Below are 15,033 nucleotides of genomic sequence, written 5' to 3' on the forward strand. Positions count from 1 at the left end.
CGAAACAAATTTTTGAAGTGATCAACAATAACGGCGGAGCTACTCATTACTAAGTTCATGTTTGGAAGTTGGATTTCTGTTTTGGGGGAGTTTAGTTTTTTTTGGAGGTGTGGTCCTAAACTTTTGATCAGCTGAAAAACAGCCTGTTTCAGTTTATTCGTTATTTTGAATTAATTGAATGCTCAAAAAATGTTTTGTCTCACTCTCATTTCTTCTTGTTGCATGTTGAAGCTTTACTTGGAACCTTGTTAAGATCCAACAATGTAAAATATGATTTTTTGCCATTTTTCAAGTGGTCTTAAACTTTTGATCACGACTGTATAATAGAAGTCTATTGCAAAGTGCAGGTAAGCCAAAGGCACACTGCGTTGCACCAAAGGTAAACCGCAGCGCATCAGTGTGAAAGCAGCCTTGGGCAGCTTTCACATGGTCAGTCCGACAGTCCGACCAATTGGACCCTCCATTCACCTCTAAGTAGTGGCAGACATAAACTGACTTGTGTCCTACCTCCAATACGATCCACTAAAAAGTATAGTGGGCTGTGTCTGTGTCCGCTCTGCATATGCAGAGCAGACACAGACATGCCATCAGCCCACTCCACTCATTGTAGGCCCCTGACTGGTTACCAAGTCGCTTAAGTGGCCCTCGCTCTTCAAAAGGTTGGGCACCCCTGGTTTATATCCTGTTTTTATGCTTGTTTGCAAAATTAAAGTGGGCCGGTCTGGATAAAGTCCAGGGCCAAATTTTTGTCTCAGTCCAGCCCTGCCACTGTGCCTCACTCACGACTCCTGTCCTGAGTCCTCCTTGAAAGATTTACCCGGACCGTGCAGACCAACTGCTCCTCCAGCTCCTGTTCCAGGACACCTCTAGATGACCGGGTAAGGAGAGGCTCCCTCCCAGCTCCCAAGCTCCTCTTAATCCTACAAAGAAGAGACATGCAAAGTCTCCTTCGTCCTAGAGCAGACGGTGCTGGAGGGTATACTTGTAAGGTATGCGTGCAGTGCTCTGCATACTTGTACATTATGGCAACAGCTTACAGAATTTCACTTTAATTATAAAAATAAACAGTCCAAAAGAACAAGCAGGTCTGAGTTGCAAAAGTGGCAGCATTTGTGCAGTTAACTTTCCAGTTTTAGCAAAACACTAAGATTTTAATACCCCCTTAGGCGAAATATTAACAAAACAGTTCACCATTCCTGTAGAATTCAAATTTATTTTGCTGGGTTATTTGGATCGTATTTTGTATAGTTTCTGTCTATCAGTGGCTGCCTAGCCCCCAAACCCCTTCTCAAACCCCTTCTCAAACCCCTTCTCAGCTCAGACTTAGGGGCCAATTTAGAAAAAATGTGTTTATACCTTATATGTTCCTGCTGTACCATGTATAGTGCCTTGAAAAAGTATTCATAAACCCTTGAAATTTACCACATTTTGTTGTGTTACAACCAAAAACGTAATTGTATTTTATTGGGACTTTATGTGATAGACTAACACAAAGTGGCACATAATTGTGAAGTGGAAGGAAAATTATACAGACATACCCCACTTTTAAGTACACAATGGGGTTTATTTACTAAAGTTCGAAAGCACAAAATCAAGCTCACTTCTGTACAGAAACCGATGAGCTTCTAACCCCAGCTTGTTCAATTAAGCCTGGTAATAAAACCTGGAAGCTCATTGGTTTTTATGCAGAAGTGAGCCTAATTTTGCGCTTTCCAGCTTTAGTAAATAAACCCCATTGTGTACTTAAAAGTGGGGTATACCTGTAAATGGTTTTTATTTTTTTTTACAAATAAATATGTGAAAAGTGTGGTGTACATTTGTATTCAGCCCCCCGAGTCAATACTTTGTAGAACCACCTTTCACTGTAAACACAGGGTCTGCAGGTGAGTCATCTGTACACAACAATAGGGCAGAGCTGGGCAGCATTAGTAGCAGCAATTCACACTGAGATATCGGGATTCAGCACAGGACTAAAACTTCAAGGGACAAGGGAATTTAAACTGGGATAGTTGACAAGTATGAGCCCCACAACAATGACGGGGCCCAGGGCAGCTTCCCCTTATGCCCTGCCTTAAAGACAGTGCTGCTCCCCCCAGCTCTTATGCAGCTGAGAACAAAGGGAATAAAAAAATAAGAAAGAGTATTTATGTTTTATTTTTAATATCTGTACACAAATGTTTTGTTTTTCATTTTTATTTTAAACGGAATAGGTTGTTTTACAAGGAAATCATTTACAATCACTTTAATGCTGCTTGAGGGTCAAGTAATAACACAGCAGATTACAACAGATCCAAGACTGCTGACAACAATAACAGATAAATCTTTGGTATAATTAATATTTTTATTGTGTTATATTCTCAGTTAATTAACATCATAAACATCACAAAGTAAAACAAAACAGTTTGGGGGCCATTGCATTGATTTAAAACAAAATTGTATAAGCTGGAATTCCCCCTTTAAACTCATGTATGTTAAATGTGAATGCACTCACATATCAAAAAGCATAACAATGCTAATCATCATTGAGTTTCCTTTTCCTGGTTTGAGTCCCTACTCCTGATCGTCTTTAAAGATGAGTTTTTTTGTCCGTAGTTTGAAATGAATTGCACATATTTTGTAAGAAGATTCTGTCCACAATTGTCTTTATGTTATGCTCCAGGATTTCCAGGAATATGCAGGATTGGATGCTAAGCTGGACAACCACCCAGTAGTAGAGCATGAACCTGGAAGTGTTTTCAGAGAAGGCAATGCAGCAACCAAGGCTGATCTCTAGACTAAGGCCCGGATTCACGTAGCACTTACACGACGTATCTCGAGATACGCCGCGTAAGTGTAAATGTGCGCCGTCGTATCTGTGCGCCCATACCCACAGAACTAGATACGCCTGAAAATAGGCTTCCTACGACCGACGTAAGTCGGTCGTGAAGGCGTAAGTACGATTCACGAATGTACTTACGCCTGGCGCATTCATATACGCGGTTTACGTAAGTCGTACGTCCGGCGTAAAGTTAAGATTTATAAAGCAGGAGTAAGTCATGGTTAGGTATGGACCAGGGAACAGCCGTCGTATTTTACGTTGTTTACGTAGTAGTACGTGAATAGGGATGGGCGTAGGTAACGTTCACGTCGTAGGCAGTGATTCGACGTATCTTAAGGAGTATTTCCGACGTGATTCTGAGCATGCGCACTGGGATGCGTCCATGGGACGGTGCATGCATTTGCATGGGGTCACGCTTCATTTAAATGGATCACGCCCACCTTCCACCTACTTTGAATTAGGCGGGCTTACGCCGACGAATTTACGTTACGCCGACGCAACGTTGGGAGCATTTGCATTGTGAATTCAGTGCTTGGCTCTCTGCTTTATGTCGGCGTAGCGCATATGAGATGCGCTACGCCCGCCTAAAAATGCGCCGATGTCTATGAATCCGGGCCTAAGACTTTAGATTTCTCCAGTCCAGTTCAATTAATCCAAGGAAATACATACAGCTGTTCTGCTTATTCAATGGTCCTTTTTGATTGATGATATTTTCTTCTGTATGGTGACCTGGTCAAGGAAAGGATTCCAAGAAATGCTGGATCTGGAGAGAAAAAAAAAAAGAGGTTTCTGGTTAGAATTTCTTAAAAAAAAAAGTTTGAGATACGTTGATGGCATGTGACACTCAGAGCCTCCGATTAGGTTTCCTGTTTGTCAGATGTAGTCAACATATCTTAGGCCAGGTTCACACCTATGCGAATTGAGTGCGGTTTAAACCGCATCTAATTCGCAGGACATTTCAAAATACATTGTTTTCAATGAGGCTGGTTCACATATGTGCGATGCATCCGCACTGCGTATTGCCTCCAAACCGCATGCGGTTTTTATGTCTTGCGGTGCGAATTCAGTCCCATTATCTTCTATGGGTACGCATCTAATTCGCACATGTGTTCAGTTCTCTGCAGGAGTTTCTCTCATTCAGCTCAATACAATTCTCCCCCACTCTCCTCTCACCCGGAAGTTCTCCCAGGTCTCCAAATTCGCACCTGATCTGCAGCTAAACCGCAGTTGATCTGCAGAACACCCTCTAGAGAAATCTGCAACGACAACGCAGCTCAAAAAAGCAACGCACTAGTGTGATTCCGGCCTTAAAGATTTAAACTCCAGGCAGATAAAAAAAAGACACATTAATGTAGCTCTGTAATATATACGAATACATCCTAAGGCTCCATGCACACTGGGTTAAAAATTGCTCATTCTGTAGTAGTTTTGTGTTTTGCGTGTAGAGGCATCTCCATGTTATCCTATGTGTCCATGCACATTAGGACGATTACAGGCATATTTTGAGCTCAGCATTTAGAGGCAGGAAAAAAAAACTTCTGGTTGCGCCATTTGTGATTGGAGCTTTCATGCAAAAAATTAAATTCTAAACTCTCCTACTAAACTGTGTACAAAAACGCTCTATGTGAGCGGTTTTTCTGCCAAGGGAACTGGAATTTTTTTTAAGCCCAGTGTGCATTGAGCTTTAGTAATCGACTGGGTCCCACCTAAGAAGGTCCTGCGCCGTCCGTCCAGTTGGAGGAGGCCGTACGGTCGAGAGTCTGCCTGAGGAGTACCAAGAGAGGCTGGTGTTCCGATAGGGGCCTGACTATCCACTGGGGACCAGGGGAACCGGACACTGAGGGGCTGGATGTTGGCCGTCTCTCAGTCGGTGCCCTAGTTCAAGACTGCCTGGAGGAGATCCAGGTGCTAAGTCTGCTAAGGAGGATTACCGTATTTATCGGCGTATACCACGCACCTTTTCACCTTGAAATGTGAAAAAAGCATGTGCGCGTTATACGCCGATGTGCGCGGTATACGCCGATATACATTCACAAAAACACAGTGTACATACTGTACAACAATGTACATACTGTTCGGAGACACCGTCGGAGCCTGTGTAATGTGCGGGCAGCCTGTGTGATGCGCGGGTCTCGGGCGCTCGATCTTCGGCAGTCACCCCCCCCCCCCACTGCAGTGCTGTAATCAGCAATCGGACCCACTGTCGGAACCTGGGTTATGTGCGGGACTTGATCCCCAGTCCCGCACATCTTTAGTGCCCATTTTAGTGCTGTGATCAGCATCAGCGTCGGAGCCTGGAGCATGGGTTCTGTGCGGGTGGACGCTGCAGTGGACAGAGAACGCCTCCTGCTTCAAGTCTCGCGGTAATCAGCGTAGTCAGCGTAACTTTCCCGCCGTGCTGATTACCGCGAGATTCAGAGCCATTGAGAAAAATCTGCCCCATTCATCTGTTCCATTCATCTGCTCAACTAAGGTACAAATCACTCCGAATTAAAGCGTTAATGGGCGGTGTTTTAGCATAAATTAGTCCATTGTCCTAACCTGCAAGCAATGAATAAATGAATCCCCAAAATAATTCCAAAATTATTCCAATAAATAAAAAAAAAAAACGAACTGGAATGTTTAAAAAAAAAAACATTTCAGTTCGTTTTTTTTTTTTTATTTATTGGAATTATTTTGGGGATTTATTCAGGGCTTGGATAATGAATGTCAGACAGGTTGTATGTTTTTTTTTTTTTTTAAACGATACAACCTGTCTGACATTCATTATCCAAGCACTGAATAAATCCCCCAAATAATTCCAAAATAATTCCAATAAATAAAAAAAAAAAAAACGAACTGAAATGTTTAAAAAAATATGAAATTATCATTAATGAAAGAGAATGTACGGTAATTTTTTTTATCTCAGTGCGGTTCACATTTGTGCGCTCTACGATATTGCATGTAATTTGCACTGCAGTGTAAATCACATGCGATGTCGGTGCAATGCGATTTTATGCATCGCATTCTGACCAAACTCGCACATTACCATTTTTGTGGTCCGCACCAGAATCGGATCACACCTATGCAATCCAATTCATGTCCGAACTGTCAGTTCGCAGTGCAATATGCAAGCTGAAATGGGGGTGTCATTAACAAATGTATTGACACTCCCCGCAGATCGCATATGGCAATGTGAACTGCTATGTGAGTTGGGTGTGATTCGGGAACCCTGTAAATCCACTGCGGGTTCCCGCATCGCACCCGGCTCGCACAGCAGTTCACACTGTCCTATGCGATCTGCAGGGAGTGTCAATACATTGTTAATGACACCCCCATTTCAGCTCGCATATCGCACTGCAAACTGACAGTTCAGACATGAATCAGATCGCCTGGGTGTGAACACCCATGCGATCCAATTCTGGTGCGGACCCAAAAAAGGGGTCCTGTGCGAGTTTGGTCCAAATGCAATGCAAGTATGATAATAACACCAGTATTACCATACCATACTACACACATTACAACAGAGTACTGGTAAATGTACACACCCAATACTACCTTACTCTTTTTATTTAAATTTAGGTAAAAAAATTACCACTGGTATCCCTAATGGAATAAAAAAAAAGTGTGGAGCATATACCGCTGGTTTTAAGTTAAAGGTTGTGGAATATGCCAAACAACATGGAAATAGGGCTGCAGCAAGGCATTTTGGAGAGCCCCCAACAGAAAGCACAATACGAGATTGGCGGAAAATGGAAGAAAAACTAAAGACATTATTAAAAACAAAATGCAGTTTTCGCAGCGGTATTGTTAAATGGCCAACATTAGAAGAAAAGGTGAAGGAATTAGTTGTTAATCATAGAAAAGCTAGCATTGCTTTATCAACAAAAATGATAATCATCCAAGCAGTGAAAATCAGCAAAGAGTTGAAAATACAAGATTTCAAAGGGACAACATCATGGTGTCAAAGGTTTATGAAGAGGCATGAACTTCGGATGCGAACAAGAACCAGGATTGCCCAGCGTATTCCGGAAGATTATGAAGAGAGGATAATAAATTTCCATCACTTTATTATCAAACAGCGGAAAAGACAAAATTTGGAAATTGGTCAAATCAGCAACATGGACGAAGTACCCCTCACTTTTGATGTTCCTTCAAATAAAACCGTGGAAGCAAAAGGTGCCAAGTCCATTACTATCAAAACTTCAGGGCATGAAAAAAATCATTATACCGTGGTCCTTGCGTGCACTGCAGATGGAAACAAGCTGCCACCATTGGTCATTTTTAAAAGGAAAACTCTTCCAAAGGAGAAAATTCCAAGTGGCATAAAGGTGCAAGTTCACCCTAAAGGTTGGTTGGACGAAGAAGGCATGAAATTTTGGATCAGAAATGTGTGGGAGAAGCGCCCGGGTGCTTTGTTAAAGAAGCCGGCCTTGTTAGTACTGGACTCATTTAGATCTCATCTTACAGAGCAAACAAAGAAGGAATTTAAAATTTGCAACACAGAGATGGCAGTCATTCCAGGAGGACTAACATCACAATTACAGCCATTAGATGTTTCTATTAACAAGCCCTTCAAAGGCTTTATGCGTGAAGAATGGAATAAATACATGTGTGATGAAAGCCAACACAAACTTACAAATTCTGGGCGATTGAAAAGACCAGGCATTACAACAGTGTGCGAGTGGATAAAGACTTTGTGGGACTTGGTTAACGAAGACATTGTAATCAAATCTTTTAAGAAATGTGGCATAAGCAATGCTTTGGATGGGAAAGAAGATGAGGTGCTATATGAAGACAGTAGCAGTGAAAGCAGCAGTGTTGAGTGTGATCTGGAAGATAGTGAAGATGAAGAGTTTCTTGGATTCTCAGAAAACGATTTCTAAATGTTAAACTTCTGCAAAAACCTGTACCGTACCTCATTATCCAAGTTTATTCGTTAAAACAGTTGATTTTAGTTTCATGTTATGTTCATTCCTTTGATAAGTGCCTAACTATAAATAAAAACAAGTTTTGAGCTACCTTTGTTTTGCTTCAAAGTTCTTTATTTAAAATTGAGTTTTTTTTCCTGAAACTTCCCTCTTAAAATTAGGTGCGCGTTATACGCCGGTGCGCGTTATACGCCGATAAATACGGTATCTCCGCTGTTCATTTACCAGAAGGGTCTGTGGCAGAGACTTTTTCTTAAGGTTTGAGTGATGTTCTGGCTGCCAGGCTGGTGGGAGAGGCCTGTCCAGGTACACTACACCCACTCAGGCTGGAGTGGTGAAAGAGACATTACACGTGGGAGCAGGACTGTTTCCCTATTGCTGACATTTGGATCGGCTATCTTCATTTCTTTTGAACCTCTATTCTTCACCAAGTGTTTTTACCCGACTGGGTAATAAAGAGCACAACTTTCACCAAACAAACACAAGGTAACATGCCGCCCAAAACAAACCAGCAGCTCCTTCGGGGGTAGTGCTACATTTATGAAAGGCAAATCAACTTTGCACTACAAGTGCACTGCAAGTACACTTGTAAGTGCACTGAAAGTGCACTTGTAAGTGCAGTCGCTGTAGGGGAAGCTCTGCTGATTTTATTATCCAATCATGTGCCAGCTAAAATGCTGTTTTTTATTTTCCTTGCATGCCCCTTAGATCTACAGCAACTGGACTTCCAAGTGCACTTGTAGTGCAAAGTGGATTTGCCTTTCGGAAATAACCCCCTATGTATTCTATAGTTGCATTTCTCATGCAATAAACCAAATAAATAAAAAATGCCCCCAAAATAACCCTTTTTTGTAAAATGGGCACCCCAAGGTGATCTTATTTGTTTGGAACTAAAGGATGCTGTTATTGAGGTTAGTTAAAACATGGAGTTAGGTGATTGTGCACTAGATACAGTGCATACAAATCATACACAAAGGGAGGACGTGGTGAAGGGGTTAATGTACAGGTCACATACAGTGGGTAGATGGAGAGCAGATTTATAGGATAGGAGGGTGATGAAAGAGTTACACATGATTTTTTGCTGCTGCCACAAGCTGTGCTGGGATCAGGAGCTAATGAATGAGTTATTAAAGTGGTTGTAAAGGTTTCCTATGCATACAGGTTAAAAACCTTCTGTGTGCAGCAGTTCCCCAGCCCCCCTAATATTTGCCTGAGCCCCCATCTCAATCCAGCGATGTGCACAAGAGCAGGGACTCTCCCAGGTTCCCGGGCTCCCGACAGCAGCTGGAGCCATTTGCTGCTACTGTCAATCACAACCAGTGAGCCAATGAGGAGAGAGTGGGGTCGGGCCTGAGCGATGCTCTTTGTGAATGGACACACAGAGCAGCAGCTCAAAAGCAAGCATGCTCGGGTGCCTCATAGCAAGCTGCTTACTATGCAGGCACCCGGCAGAAGACAGGGGGCAGGTGGGGAACCCAAGAAGAAGAAAATCAGGGCTGCTCTGTGCAAAATCACTCCACAGAGGAGGCATGTTTTTTTTTTTTTTATCTATATACCAGTTTAATTCATTAGTTCCTGTTTCCTCCCCTTCCTCCATTGTAAGAGGAAGTGGAAGGCTCACAGATGTAAACACTACACTGTTTACAACTGTGATCACTGTAAATGGTCTATGACTAATTATAGTGATCCCAAGGTACAGAAACACTGTTCACACAAATTAACGGATGCACTAGCCAACAATGTTCTTTTTTTCTACTGCAGTTTATAAATGGCACTGGGTAAATAACTATCCACCACTTTTTATAGACCTACTGTGATAAAAAAAAAAAAAGATGTGTTTACATCATTTTAATTCCATGCTATAGAAAGTAAACTATTATATAATTAAATTATTTAGTATAATCTACATACTGACCTGAGGCTCTGTACCCAGCTCTCTCTTTCTTCACCACTGGTAGCAGACAAGCGATATGATTGGTGGTTTCCTTGCACTTTCTTCCCATCTGCCTGTGTCTTGCAAGCTTTAACAGTGTTCCCTCTTGCATGTAGGTCAAAGCAGTGCTGAAGAAACAAATGAAAGAGAATATTACTTTTAATTTACTCCTCCAGTTTATCATAAAAACAAAAACAAAAAAACAATCATTACGTGACTGTCCACATTCACCCTGGCCAAGAGTGTTTGGGTATGTCTTGTGTAGAGAACTTTTGTGCCAAAAACAGGGACTGTTCAGGAAAATCCTTCCAGGCTAATCTACTATTTCCTTGTGATCAGTCAACCCATGGATGTATCCAGTCAAGAAATGCCCTTTGACATGCAGTAATTTTACAGATGATATATTTCAGTGACAAACATCTTTCATCTATGGGTATATTTTGTGTCAATATGAAGGTTGACATGTTATTTCGATTTTGTGCATTTTTGAGAACATTGGGAAGCTGCCATAGAAGATTATTACGTCCTTGTGTCATTTCACCTTCTTCTCTCTATTGTCTCATGAGTCACAGGAATTCAGACAGATAGGTAACTGCCTGAGAAGAAAAACTGCTTTCTTTATGCCCCTTTCACATGGCTAGAATGGTGCTTTATCTGTGGATTTTACCGCAGCTAGAAGCACACAATGCTTTCCTATGACACCCTTCACACACTACGGTTACCTGCGGTTTTGTTACCCGCGGTTTTGTGCGGATAGAAAAAATAAAATAAAAAATAAAACTGAATGCGTCCAGCTGCGAAATCCAGCAGCTATCAGCACATAACGGCAGGTAACCGCAGTGCACTGTGTCAGATGCGTTTGGTATGAATCTTGAGGGGGAACTCCACGCCAAATTTCAAATAAAAAAAAGGCATGGGTTCCCTCTCCAAGAGCATACCAGGCCCTTGTGTCTGTTATGGATTTTAAGGGAAACCCCTGTACGCCTAAAAAACAGCATGGGGGTCCCCCCAAAATCCATACCAGACCCATATCCAAGCACGCAGCCCGGCCGGTCAGGAAAGGGGGTGGGGATGAGCACGCACCTCCCCCTCCTTAACCGTGCCAGGCCGCATGTCCTCAACATGGGGAGGTAGGTGCTTTGGGGCAGGGGGGTGCCCTGCGGGCCCCCCACCCCAAAGCACCCTGTACCCATGTTGATGAGGACAGTGCCTCCTCCCGACAACCCTGGCCGTTGGTTGTTGGGGTCTGCGGGCGGGGAGCTTATCAGAATCTGTGATCCCCCTTTAATAAGGGGGCCCCCACATCCCGGACCCCCACCCTAGGCAAATGTGTATGGGGTACATCGTTCCCCTACCCATTCACCTGGCAGGAAAAAAATGTAAAAAAACACACTACACTGGTTTTTTTTAAAGTAATTTATTAGTCAGCTCTGGGGGGCGTTCTGCCGGGGCCCCCGCTTTCTTCTTTTAAGCTCTTTTACGAGTGAGGGCCTGATTTATATAGGCCTCTTATGATGTCACAGTCCCATCATGCTCTGGGTGGTGACAACGTAAGGGGGTGGGTTCACCGGGTGATATGCGCTCCTGAAGCTTCCTTTTATATCCCTGTTACATATCCCAGAAGGCTGTAGGAACAGGTACTTAAAGCAACTGGAGGGTGGATCTGATGGCACACCTTCAGGAGCCAGCTGCAGAAGCCAGGAAGAGGTAGCTGGCTCCCAATGACAAAGAAGGATGACAGAGGAAGGGAAGATGGCAGTGTGGTACCCAGCCTGGAGCAGCAGATCGCAGCAGGGTACCGCTGGATTTGCTGAGCAGGTGCATAACAAAGTTCCTCTTTTAAGCGGAAGTAAACCAATCCATAAAACAGTTTCATTTCCGGCACGTGCCGGAAATGTAACACTCCCATTGGTTGTGCTCTCAACCAAACTGTCAACCCATTCATTGGCTGGTTTCATAACTGATCACATGTGCAACATCATGGCAGTTGTAGATTAAACAGAGGCAAAGATGGCAGCTTCCTTGGCTGAAAATGATAAATGATTTACTTACACTTTAACTTATTTACAAAATTGACTGGACAATATCAGCTTACATGGTATTTACAAAATCATCCTATCCAGTTGAACTGTTATTTTCTCATTTACGGTCCACGTTAAATAAACCTGTCACACGACTGGGCAACTTTAAGTGAGCATATAATGAAAATATACATAAGCTGGTGTTACCTTCAGATTAAAATGAGAAGTTGATCCAAGATATACAGTAGGCAGCTGAAGTTGTGTGTAAATCACAACTTTTCCTATAAAAAAAAAACTCTAAGGCCCCGTACACACGTCCGAGGAACTCGACGGGCAAAACTCATCGTTTTGCTCGTCGAGTTCTGTGTGAAGCCGCCGAGGATCTCGGCGACCCAACTTTCCTCATTGAACAACGAGGAAATAGAGAACATGTTCTCTATTTGGCTCGACGAGGAACTCGTCGGCTTCCTCGGCCGAAAGTGTACACACGACCAGGTTTCTCGGCAGAATTCAGCTCCGATCGAGTTTCTGGCTGAATTCTGCCGAGAAACTTGGTCGTGTGTACGGGGCCTAAGATTTCCACCCATCCCGTCCTTCTTCCAAGTCTCCATGTTGAGAGAGTGGGTAACCGCTCAAAGAGAACCAGGTAATCTGATTCCTGTGGTCAGATGCGTTTGGTATGAATCTTGAGGGGGAACTCCACGCCAAATTTCAAATAAAAAAAAGGCATGGGTTCCCTCTCCAAGAGCATACCAGGCCCTTGTGTCTGTTATGGATTTTAAGGGAAACCCCTGTACGCCTAAAAAACAGCATGGGGGTCCCCCCAAAATCCATACCAGACCCATATCCAAGCACGCAGCCCGGCCGGTCAGGAAAGGGGGTGGGGATGAGCACGCACCTCCCCCTCCTTAACCGTGCCAGGCCGCATGTCCTCAACATGGGGAGGTAGGTGCTTTGGGGCAGGGGGGTGCCCTGCGGGCCCCCCACCCCAAAGCACCCTGTACCCATGTTGATGAGGACAGTGCCTCCTCCCGACAACCCTGGCCGTTGGTTGTTGGGGTCTGCGGGCGGGGAGCTTATCAGAATCTGTGATCCCCCTTTAATAAGGGGGCCCCCACATCCCGGACCCCCACCCTAGGCAAATGTGTATGGGGTACATCGTTCCCCTACCCATTCACCTGGCAGGAAAAAAATGTAAAAAAACACACTACACTGGTTTTTTTTAAAGTAATTTATTAGTCAGCTCTGGGGGGCGTTCTGCCGGGGCCCCCGCTTTCTTCTTTTAAGCTCTTTTACGAGCGAGGGCCTGATTTATATAGGCCTCTTATGATGTCACAGTCCCATCATGCTCTGGGTGGTGACAACGTAAGGGGGTGGGGTCACCGGGTGATATGCGCTCCTGAAGCTTCCTTTTATATCCCTGTTACATATCCCAGAAGGCTGTAGGAACAGGTACTTAAAGCAACTGGAGGGTGGATCTGATGGCACACCTTCAGGAGCCAGCTGCAGAAGCCAGGAAGAGGTAGCTGGCTCCCAATGACAAAGAAGGATGACAGAGGAAGGGAAGATGGCAGTGTGGTACCCAGCCTGGAGCAGCAGATCGCAGCAGGGTACCGCTGGATTTGCTGAGCAGGTGCATAACAAAGTTCCTCTTTTAAGCGGAAGTAAACCAATCCATAAAACAGTTTCATTTCCGGCACGTGCCGGAAATGTAACACTCCCATTGGTTGTGCTCTCAACCAAACTGTCAACCCATTCATTGGCTGGTTTCATAACTGATCACATGTGCAACATCATGGCAGTTGTAGATTAAACAGAGGCAAAGATGGCAGCTTCCTTGGCTGAAAATGATAAATGATTTACTTACACTTTAACTTATTTACAAAATTGACTGGACAATATCAGCTTACATGGTATTTACAAAATCATCCTATCCAGTTGAACTGTTATTTTCTCATTTACGGTCCACGTTAAATAAACCTGTCACACGACTGGGCAACTTTAAGTGAGCATATAATGAAAATATACATAAGCTGGTGTTACCTTCAGATTAAAATGAGAAGTTGATCCAAGATATACAGTAGGCAGCTGAAGTTGTGTGTAAATCACAACTTTTCCTATAAAAAAAAAACTCTAAGGCCCCGTACACACGTCCGAGGAACTCGACGGGCAAAACTCATCGTTTTGCTCGTCGAGTTCTGTGTGAAGCCGCCGAGGATCTCGGCGACCCAACTTTCCTCATTGAACAACGAGGAAATAGAGAACATGTTCTCTATTTGGCTCGACGAGGAACTCGTCGGCTTCCTCGGCCGAAAGTGTACACACGACCAGGTTTCTCGGCAGAATTCAGCTCCGATCGAGTTTCTGGCTGAATTCTGCCGAGAAACTTGGTCGTGTGTACGGGGCCTAAGATTTCCACCCATCCCGTCCTTCTTCCAAGTCTCCATGTTGAGAGAGTGGGTAACCGCTCAAAGAGAACCAGGTAATCTGATTCCTGTGGTCCGAGCCAAGGGTGCAGGCAGTGCAATCAAAATGCAGGTTAGGATGAAGGAAAAAAACTGGGACAGCCGCACTCCAAAAAAACTCCTCCTTTAATTAAAAATCACAAAATACATGCCACAGCAAAAAACAGCACAACAAAAGAAAAGCTGACGTTTCGCACTATGCCTTAGTGCTTCTTCATAGCTAGTGTGTAAACAGTAAAATGAGTGAATATATACCTTACAACCCAATGAGTGGGAGGGGGCTCTGGAAACAATTAAGTTAAACAGGGTCCCCTGTGAAGTTTGGGTGTGTCTCGACAGACAATCAGAGAGTGTCTCATGTGGACTATGTCTCATGCAAATTCATGGTGAATAGTGAACATTGGATAGAATGATGTGTTGACCCAATAGAGAAGTGGGGTGCAGAAAAATGTGAAAGAGAGTGTAGGAGTATGTGTAAGTGTGAAGAAATATATTTGAGTGTAAGAGAAGTGAATTAAAGTGGACAGGAAATGGAATGATATGTGTAAAACATGTATAACTTGTATAAGTAACAAATAAAATGAAATTAAGAAAACAAAAAATATGATATGAATTGAAGTGCGATAAAGTAAAGTGAAATTAATGAAAAAAGAAGAAAGGAAAACAAATAAAAAGTGAAATGGGGAAAAAAGGGGAAAAAAGGGGGGGGAAAAAAAAAAAAGAGGAAAAAATAGGGGTGAATATGACGGTGAACCATATAAAGGACGATGCATAAACCATAAAATAATATGGTGTAATGTAGTGAACAAAAAATGCCTAAAGATTGAGCATAGTGTAAAGGTGCACCTTAATTCTAATGGTCTTATTTGTTTTATAGTATATTAAC

The 15,033-nt window shown here is 43.3% G+C and overlaps 1 protein-coding gene across 1 annotated transcript in view; it reads right to left on the reverse strand.

The window, feature by feature from the left end:
• Positions 1 to 3,362: 3,362 nt before the first annotated feature.
• Positions 3,363 to 15,033, reverse strand: part of CYTH4 (cytohesin 4) — a 180,503-nt gene continuing 168,832 nt past the window's right edge. The window contains exons 12-13 of the mRNA XM_040359417.1: positions 9,644 to 9,789; positions 3,363 to 3,581 (exon numbers count right to left, since the gene is read on the reverse strand). Of these exons, the coding sequence (XP_040215351.1) occupies positions 3,503 to 3,581; positions 9,644 to 9,789 (225 nt within the window). The 3' untranslated portion in view covers positions 3,363 to 3,502. The remainder of the gene's footprint in view (positions 3,582 to 9,643; positions 9,790 to 15,033) is intronic.

The sequence above is a fragment of the Rana temporaria genome, chromosome 7 (assembly GCF_905171775.1).
Source record: "Rana temporaria chromosome 7, aRanTem1.1, whole genome shotgun sequence".
Lineage (NCBI taxonomy): Eukaryota > Metazoa > Chordata > Amphibia > Anura > Ranidae > Rana > Rana temporaria.